At 37.4% G+C, this 10,363-nt stretch overlaps 1 protein-coding gene across 1 annotated transcript; it reads left to right on the top strand.

Annotated features, from left to right (window-relative positions):
- Positions 1-233: 233 nt before the first annotated feature.
- On the top strand, positions 234-836 carry LOC141618883 (uncharacterized). Its single transcript, XM_074435946.1, has 2 exons — positions 234-645; positions 676-836. The coding sequence occupies exons 1-2, from the start codon at positions 234-236 to the stop codon at positions 834-836; spliced, it is 573 nt and encodes a 190-aa protein (XP_074292047.1).
- The last annotated feature ends 9,527 nt before the right edge of the window (positions 837-10,363 follow it).

A 10,363-nucleotide genomic window follows, 5' to 3' on the forward strand; every position in this document is an offset into this window, starting at 1 on the left:
CATAGTGAAATCCTCTCCTGGCTTGGTGCCCGTGGTTTTTTCCCATTAAAGGGTTTTCCACGTATAAATCATTGTGTCATGTTTTCTTATATTGTTTATTACATTTACATTCGTTTCCACTTATATTACAATCAACCATGCCTAGGTACGTTCATGATAACATCAAAATAGGATAATACTAGTTAACCCCCATACTATTCTACCCTGGTCATATTTCCAGCCTTGCGTAAAATATGGACGAAACAGTTTATAAAGATGAGATCTTGCGTGATGTGGTCCCTATGGATGCTTGCCACCTACTGTTGGGTAGACCATGGGAATTTGACAAAAAATCTATCCATCAGGGAAGGAGCAATACCTATTCCTTCAAGCAAGGTAGCAAGAAGATCACATTGACCCCTCTACCACCTAGTCAGAAGAACTATGGGAGTCCAAGTGTGACTGATGGGCTCAATGGGGTTTTATTTCTATCTGAAGCAGAAATGGTCAAGGAAATGCAACAAGAACAACATGTTCTTATCTTATTGTCCAAGGAAATTCATGAGGATGTGGAGCATCAACTGCCAACAGAGGTTAGACCATTACTGGAGCAATACCAGGATGTCTTCCCTGCTGAATTACCTAGTGGATTACCTCCACTAAGAGGTATTGAGCACTAGATTGACCTTGTGCCAGGATCTGTACTCCATAACAGACCTGCATACAGGTGTGATCCTGATGCTACAAGAGAATTGCAGAAGAAAATTGATGAGCTGATGAATAAGGGATTTGTGAGGGAATCCTTGAGTCCATATGCTGTCCCAGCACTGTTGGTACCTAAGAAGGATGGCACTTGAAGGATGTGTATTGACAACAGAGCTATCAATATTATCAAAGTCAAGTATAGGTTCCCTATACCTAGATTCGATAACATGCTGGATGAGTTAAGTGGTGCCAGGATCTTTTCTAAAATTAATCTTAGGCAGGGTTATCACCAAGTGAGAATCGGAGAAGGAGATGAATGGAAGACTGTCTTCAAAACTAAGCAAGGGCTCTATGAGTGGCTGGTTATGCCATTTGGGTTATCAAATTCCCCTAGCACTTTTATGAGATTGATGACAGAAGTGTTGAGGCCTTGCTTGGGAAGATTTGCTGTGGTGTACTTTGATAACATCCTCATCTACAGCAAGTCCACAGAAGAGCACTTGAGCCACCTCGAGAATGTATTCCAAATCCTGAGAGGTAGCAAATTGTTTGGAAAATTAGAAAAGTGTACCTTCTTATCTTCTGAGATTAAGTTCCTAGGATACATCATCTCTGGGAGGGGAATTTCTGTGGATCGGGATAAGATTGATGCCATTAAATATTGGCCAATCCCTAAGAGCATCACTGAAGTAAGAGGCTTTCATGGGCTTGCTTCCTTTTATAGAAGATTTATCAAAAACTTCAGTGCTGTTGCTGCCCCAATCACAGAGTGTATGAAGAAAGGAGAGTACAAATAGACTGAGAATTCTCAGCAAGCATTTAACTTGATCAAAAGAATGCTGTGTGAGGCACCTGTTCTCAGGTTACTTGATTTCAACTGTTTGTTTGAAGTAGAATGTGATGTCAGTGGTGTTGGCATAGGACCTATATTGATTCAGGAATGGAAGCCTGTGGCTTACATTAGTGAGAAGCTAAGTGGAGCCAAGCTGAGTTACTCCACTTATGACAAAGAGTTCTATGCAACTGTCAGGGCTCTTATGCATTTGAGTCATTACCTGAAACCAAAACCTTTTGTGCTGCACTCAGATCATGAAGCTTTGAAGTATATAAATGGCAGCATAAGTTAAATCACAAGCATGCCAAATGGGTTGAGTTCTTGCAATCCTTTACATTTTCAAGCAAGTACAAAGAGGGTAAGCAAAACATTGTTGCTGATGCACTGTCTAGGAGATATTCATTGCTGACAGTAATGGAACAGAAAGTTCTTGGGTTTGAGTTCATGAAAGAACTGTACAAAGATGATCGCTCAGACATAGGGGACTAAGATCCAGGGAACCAATTCTTACTGCAGAAGGGTTTCCTGTTCCATAGGAACAAGTTGTGTGTCCCAAGAGGCTCATATAGAGATCGGTTGATCAAAGAAGTCAACTCCAGTGGGTTAGGAGGTCATTTTGGGGTCCAAAAGACTCTAGAAATCTTATGGGAGCAGTTCTACTGGCCTAAAATGATGGGGGATGTCCAGATAATGCTCAGAAGGTGCCCCATCTGCCAGCAAGCCAAGAGTTCATTTCAGGCAGGCCCTTATACACCATTACCAGTGCCAAATAAACCATGGGAAGATGTGAGCATGGACTTTATCATAGCCTTACCAATAACTCAAAGGGGAAATGACTCAGTGATGGTTGTTGTTGACAGGTTCAGTAAGATGGCCTATTTCATAGCATGTAAGAGAACTGAGGATGCTGTGAGTGTTGCTGAGCTTTATTTCAGTCATATTGTCAAGCTACATGGAGTTCCAAAGATCATAGTGTCAGATAGATATGTTAAATTCATGAGTTATTTTTGGAAGACACTATGGAAGTTCCTCAACACCCGATTGCTGTTCCGCACCTCCCACCACCTACAAACAGATGGCCAAACTGAGGTCACTAACAAAACCCTAGGAAGGATATTGAGGTGCATTGTTAGCAAGTCTTTGAAAGACTATGATTTGAAACTGCCACAAGCTGGGTTTGGTTTCAACAGAGCTCCTTCATCTGCAACTGGTCACAGTCCATTTGAAGTGGTTTATGGGATCAATTCTCTGATGCCCCTAGATATTTCAAGTGTACCTAAGGAAGAAGTAAACTATGATGCTAAGAAGAGGGTGAAACAGATCCTAAAGCTCCATGAAACTGTCAAGAGACAAATTGAGAAAGCCAATGACAGGTATAAGAAAGAGGCCAAGACTCCTAAATAGAAGAAAGAATTCATGCCAGGTGACCTTGTATGGATTCACTTAAGGAAGGAAAGGTTCCCTGCTAAGAGAAAGAACAAGTTGATGCCTAGGGCAGAGGGTCCTTTCGAAGTGATTGAAAAAATTGGTTCAAATGCTTACAAGATAGACCTTCCTGGTGAGTATGGGGTGCATGGAACATTCAATATAGGAGACCCAAGTCCTTACTATGGTGAATCTGATGATGAAGAGGGACCAGGCTTGAGGTCAAGCCCTTTTCAAGAAGGGGAGGCTATAGCAGGAGCTTGATCAGGGGCTCCCGATCCTGACCAAGCCACAGACCAGGTCCAGGCAACACCCATTGCACCACCAGAGATACCTATCAAGAGGTTCAGAAGATCAAACTTTCAGCTGCCACCATAGCCAGCTGAAAGGAGTCTCAATTAAGAGTACAAGCAAGGGTCCTTAAGCATCCACACCAGTCATCTTAAAATGCAATGTAATTCAGCAGAAAATTCAGCAACAGGAAAGCAAGGCAGTCATATGTTGGAGTTAAAGGATAAAGCAACATTTCCTTATTTGGTGAGGCATTTGTGAGGCTCCTTGTAAGGGTTGCTGCTACATTTCCACAAAGTCTGCTACAAGATAACAACAAGAAGCCTTGACTTCAGCTAGCCACCAAATGAACAACAAACCGTGCACAAGAAGACAAGTGACAGTGACATCCTGCAACAATGTTTTATTTCAGTATGTTTTACCCATTTGCTTTTTATTTTCACTTGTTCACCTTATTTACCAGTTTGTAAGATAATTCATGTTGTTTGTACTCATCTTAGATTAATTCTGGACCATTGGATGCTAGGGTTTCGAATTGTAATGCCAAGACAAGGCCTATATAAGGACCTATATCTCATCTGTTTCAAGCAGATATTTTTGAATGAAAATTAGCCTTGAGACTTCTTTCATTTCTTTCAAACTTGTGTTTAAACTGTAGTTTGGAACCCTGGCCTGGTGATTAACCTGTGATCTCTGTGGTTAATTGACCAAAGTCAGTTGGCATCATTAAGTTGAACCTGTGTCTATCTGTGGTTCAGTTTAATTGTGTTGAGCAAAGTTCAAACTTTAATCCTATGTTCAACTATGGATTTGAGTCTGAAGTTTGTTAAGTTATAATCTTAAATTTCCTGTGAATCTTTTGTGGGAGTTTAGGGTCTTAACTATATCTTTTCATTACACAAATAAATCACAAAACTAGTTGAGTCAGTTATCTGCAATTCTCAGGATTTCAGGCTATTTTAGTTGAGTTTAAAAATACTAAGAATTCTTCTAAATTCATGAAATTTGGCACAGTATTAGATCATTATTAAAGCTTAATTGTCATAAAAATTCAGAATTTTCCAAGGTTATTTGATATTTTTAAGGTGTCCTGCAAACCAGGTTGCATTATTTTTACCTGTCCATAAGGTTTACACTACAGATGTCTTGTTGTGAGTTTAAGGGGCAGAATGAGACCCGCTAATTTTCTCATATCGATTATATTATTATTAGGATAGTTTAAATAAAGGTCTACTTCTAGTCACCTTTTTACTCGGGACGAGTAAAGGTTCGGTTTGGGGATATTTTATTTGGCTCATGATTTTGCACATTTAATCCCCTAATCAACCTATTTTTCCATACTAATATAGCATTCCATAGCCATTTTATCCGTCAATTGCTTCCTATTTTCCTTCCTAGTGCATTTCATATGTCTTGTAGGAAAGAGATAATGAGGCGGAATTTCCGTCTCTCGCGCATATTCGGAAGCTTGTTGATGATCTTGGATGGATTAGTATGAATAGGAGGTAAGAATGATGAATAAGGATGATAGGAATAAGGAGTATATGGAAGCAACATAAGCAAAGAAGCAAAGGGAAAAGAGCTGCTCCTCAACCCGATCGAGATGAAGGCTTCCCGCTCGAGTTAGCCTTCAACCCGCTCGAGTCGAGCTCAACCCGCTCGAGATGGTGCCTAGAACTGCCTCCCACGGATCCTCTTGAAACGTGCAAGGCTTCTTCGACACTTAAGCATATTATTTCCTAATCTAACCTTGCTTAACCAAATGTTGTACCCACTATATATACTCCATTTGTAATACTCAAGAGATTAAGTACTCTTAGTTGGGATTAAGTTCCCTTAGATTAGATTGGGAGTAGATTAAAATATATTAATCTTTAACCATTGCACAAATTGCACTTTAATCTTTCCTTAATTATTATTCAAGATTTCTTATTGGGTAATTGAAGATTATTGGGTTATTATTTGGAGAATTGACAACTCTTCATCAATCAATCAAGTTCTCTTCTATTATTCTTTCCTTTCCATTTGTTCATCTTAAGATTGGTATAATTTATTCACTCTTTACTTAATTATTACTTATTGTTTCACTCTTCCATCATGTTTATACTTGTTAAGATGATTGACACAATTGTTAACATGTTTTCCATGATAATGAGTGAGTAGTTTCCTAACTAGGGATTAGTGGGGGATTAGGGGAGTTAATCATGGGGAATATTTATGCTTAATGAGTTCGCATGAATGCTTGCTTATTGTACTTTCAACTTATGCACGCGTCATGTTTGATGAATTGCTTGATTGACAACCTAGCATGATTCTCTTATCCTTTCAACAAGACTTGTAAGACATAAACCAACTCAAGGCTTGTTAGACTATGCATATAGTTGAATAGGAAGAATTAAGTCGATTGTAGGTGTTGTAAAGTCGTGACCGACTCGGCTCCGGGACCCAAACCTTCCTAGGACTCGTTTATGTTATCTCACCATGAATAGGGAAAACCAAGTCGACTTGTAGGTGTTCACTACTACAGATACAGGCTATAACAACGGTTAAAAACCGTTGTTATATAAAAAAGCGGACGTTGTTAAAGCGTCAGTTGTAGTAGGTTTTAACAACGGTTGGTTTTTCTAAGAAACCCGTTGTGAAAACTATTAACAGCGGTTTAAAGTAGAAAAAACCGTTTTGGAAAGGGTGACTAAATTTTGGTGGGAAAGTTATAACAACGGTTACAGTATAAAAAACCGTTGTTATAACTAAAGACAGCGGGTTTTTTTTTAAATAACCGTTGTTGTTTATTTACCTCCAAAAAACAAAATTAAATTAAATATTACTAGATGCATGCATTATTACGGCGGCCCGTTATAATTCCGATGCAAGCATTATTACTGCCAATCCCTGCATATGAATGGACAATATATGGAATGAGAAGGGTTATAAGATTTGAAACAGAGATATGATGGCACAACTTCCTAAACATATATTAATTAAAAAACAACTCAAAAGACACATTACTTAGTATAAATACATGCATTATCTCACTATATATCTCCAAACCCTAACTGCTAAAACAAACTCCAAACCCTAAATCTTTCAAACAAACTTCAAACTTCATCAACAATGAATGATACCATCCGTAAGACTGTTACTATGACCGAGCACAACAGGAGTTTCATCCGCCGGTTGCTAGACATCGAGGACAGGTACAAGAGCTACCTTGAGGACACTCGGACCGCACTCAAGGACGCCAAAAAAATGGCTTGACAGAGCAGCAGTTGTTGCAGCTATATGACGATATAGCAACTGCTGAACGAAACCTCTAAATAGCTAAGGAGGAGAGGATGGATATCATAGAAGAGAATGAGACTCTCTATGCATATCTAAGAATTGCATTTTTATCAATGTAATTCATTTTTTAATTTATCTATCTATCTATCTATCTATCTATCTATATATATATATATATATATATATATATATATATATATATATATATATATATATATATATATATATATATATATATATATATATATATATATATATATATATATATATATATATATATATATATATTAATTAATTAATTAATTAATTAAGTTTATCATGCATTCCTCTCTATCATCTTGCTTCTTCTTTGCTTTATTTTATTTAATTTGTTTTACAAGCTAATAAACGCAGAAAAACAACAGTGACAAAACACATGCAAATGAAATAATTAGAGAAAGAAAATGACTGAGATGACAAAACCTAAATTAAATCATGCATATTTACCTGATAATTAGAGAAAGTAAGAGACGATGAAACTAACAGTGACGGCGAGATGATAAAGCGACGATGAGGAAGAGAGAAAGAGACGATGAGAAAGTGTGTTTGTGTTTGTGTTTGTGTTTATGTATGTTTATTGTGTTTTTGTTAGGGTTTGTGTGGTGTGGCTGTAGTTGATCTGTGTTTGTGTGGTTTATAGTATGGAAAGTATTGACAACGGTTGTTAAACATAAACCCGTTGTCATTACAGAAAATATTAACAACGGGTCCATAGTAAACCGTTGTTAAAAAGTATTAACAACGGTTTATAAATAACCGTTGTAATTACTTTTCACTAACTTTGCGCCAATTTATTAACAACGGTTGTGCATGTTTGACCCGTTGTTAAAACCTATAACACGGTTATGGAACCATAACCGTTGTAATTAGTTTTAGTAAAATTCGTGTCATTCGTTCTACAACGTCTATGGTGATTTTCGTGGATAAGTGTTGTTAAAGGGGCGTTGTAGTTGCCTGGATTTGTAGTAGTAGTTGTAAAGTCTTGACCGACTCGACTCCGAGACCTAAGTTTCCCTAGGAATTGTAAGATATAAACTAATTCGATTCCAACAATAATAATTACTTGCATCTATGTGATTCATTTATGCTATCTTACCATGATTCCTCTATGACCCCATGACACCTTAGTATCTTTAGTCAATTGTTTACCAGTCCATTTCTTCTTACTTAACTTGTTCTTCGATTATTTACATTTTCTTGTTATATTTTAGCACACAACTCCAAACCCAAACCAATTGTGACACTAGCATAGATTGAGATAGATAGACTTAGAACCCAAAGCACACCATCCCGTGGATCGACCTCGACTTAACCACTATCTAGTTGTTTGTTGAGAATATAAATGTGTTTGATTGAGTGAACAACGACTCGCTCACCATCAAAATGGCGCCGTTGCCGGGGACGGTATTTTGTGATTAAGTTCTTGTTTGTCTATTTTAATTTTTCTTTAACCTTGAGGAACTTGTTCTTCAAGGTCGTTCTTGCCGTTTTTGTGTAGCTTCCTTGGTTGTAGTTGTTTACTTGTCTTAGCTACGATGATGGCTCAAGACTTGACACATGGAGTATGTAGTGGATCTTTTGAGTATGACTACAATGGATATGGGGAGTTTGAGGAGCAAGTCAACACAAACCTACCTTACTACTCATACAATGAAAGTCTTAACTATTACCCCAACTTTTTACACCATAGCTCCCACCTCCAATATCCACAACAACCACCCTCCTAATACCCACTTTACAACCAATTCCAAATATCACAATATAACCACTCTCACACCCACCCACCAAGAAGATGAGCATGACTTTAACATTCAAAATGTGGTTCTCCAAATGATGGGAGATCAACAAAATTTCTTCAAACAGGTGCTAGAGGAGAGCCAAAATAGGGATAATGTTCTTCAAAGCATTGCTACCTATGGTGAGGAGTTGGCAATTCGAATTTCTGAAATGAAGGCAACCCAAGCAACTACCCAACCAAACACTCCTCACCAATTCTTCAGCATTGACCATGAACATGAATTTGAGGAAATTACCTTTGATGTGGAAGATGTGAAGTTGGAAAAGCCAATCTCCTTGAGCTCTTGTGAGTATGAAAGTCTGGGCGCAAATTATAGATGGCCAACACAAGTGGCCAAGTACTGTGTTGGGTACTCATGTTTCCATGATGGTTCATTCCATCTGTGGAGAGCGCTAGACGCAAGTTCCTTACGTCTTTGGCGAAGTCAAGATATTTAGCGTCAAACTCTTTCCACTGTTGACCATCCGTTGGCTGTCTTAACTTTCCATCTTCAATCCTTCCACTATTATGCCAAGTCAACATTCTTGCATCTTCTTCATTCAAATAAATCCTTATGAATCTTGGTATTATTGGAAAATACCACAACACCTTAGCTAGGATCCCTTCCTTAGTCTTATAACGTCATACAGAGCAACGCGAACAATATGATAATTTCTCATAATCTTTACGGTACAATATGTAGTCATTGGGACAAGCATGTATTTTCTCATATTCCGTGCCCAATTCTCTAATCATTTTTTTAGCCTCATAGGTCCGACTCGAAAGAACATTACTGTCAGGAAGCATGTCACATAGCAAAGCAAGAAGATCCGTAAAACTCTAATCACTTCACCCATTTGCCCCCTTAAAGTTATATAACTTTAACACCGCGGACAATTTGGTATACTTCTTACAACCAGTAATTAAAGGCATTTCAGATTGACTCAACTTCTCAATTAAATCATCAGCATTTATTTTCCCATCTACCGCTAGCTTTAAAATCATTGAATCCATCATCTTCACCAAACTTCTCACCTAAAGTAGCTTCAGGTGTAGGTGAACAATTGTTTACACACACATCATATCCCCCATCCCCTATATCTAAACAAGCAGCTTCAGGTATATGATTATTTACCTCTACATCAGATTCCCCATCCTCATCCTCTAATTCTCCATGAAAAATCCAACGCCTATAATCTCTACTGAAACTATTCTTTTCTAAGTGTATTTTGACATCTAGGATAGGCAAAACCCTAATATTACTACATCTATTACAAGGGCAGGGGATTGATGAGTGGAGATGAAAATTTTCACTAACGAAATTATAAAATTCAGCAATTCCATCATTATAAATAGGATCACCAATTTCACCATCAATCATCCAAGTACGACCCATATATAAGCCAGTAGCTTTGAAAAAAGAGATTACCTTTTTTAAGCTATAAAGATTAATGACGGCGACGACGACAAAGATGACTTGTTCACCATCAGTCATTCTATTATTAATACCTTTCAAATTTCATTTATTTTTAAAGTTGCATAATCTAAGAAGGTTCTTATAAGAACCGTTGTAATTGTGCATTCATGCATGAGGTGAATAATGGTCAAATAACCAATAATAATAGGGCTTGCATTGGTAAAACTAAAATCACAAACTTTTCAGTTTTCACAGTGGATCTGTGTTTACAACGGTTTTAAGAAAACCGTTGTTAATTGGTGTAATATGACAACGGCTTTAAAATAACCGTTGTTGATATATGTAATACAATAACTTCTTAACAAAGACCCGTTACTATTTTGATATGTAATACAATAACTTCTTAACAAAGACCCGTTACTATTTTGTCTTATTATTATTATAACGGTTCCAATTCTTATTATCTTATTATACCGTTTCCAATACAACACAAACTCATATATATATATAGAGGCGGGATCTCGTAAGTTTGGTTCTTAGGGTGAGTTTGTGCTCACAAATCTCAGTCATTAGATAAGTGGAAATAGAAGGCTGAATCTAATAATAATAATGT

The sequence above is a fragment of the Silene latifolia genome, chromosome X, assembly GCF_048544455.1.
Source record: "Silene latifolia isolate original U9 population chromosome X, ASM4854445v1, whole genome shotgun sequence".
In the NCBI taxonomy this organism is placed as follows: Eukaryota; Viridiplantae; Streptophyta; class Magnoliopsida; order Caryophyllales; family Caryophyllaceae; genus Silene; species Silene latifolia.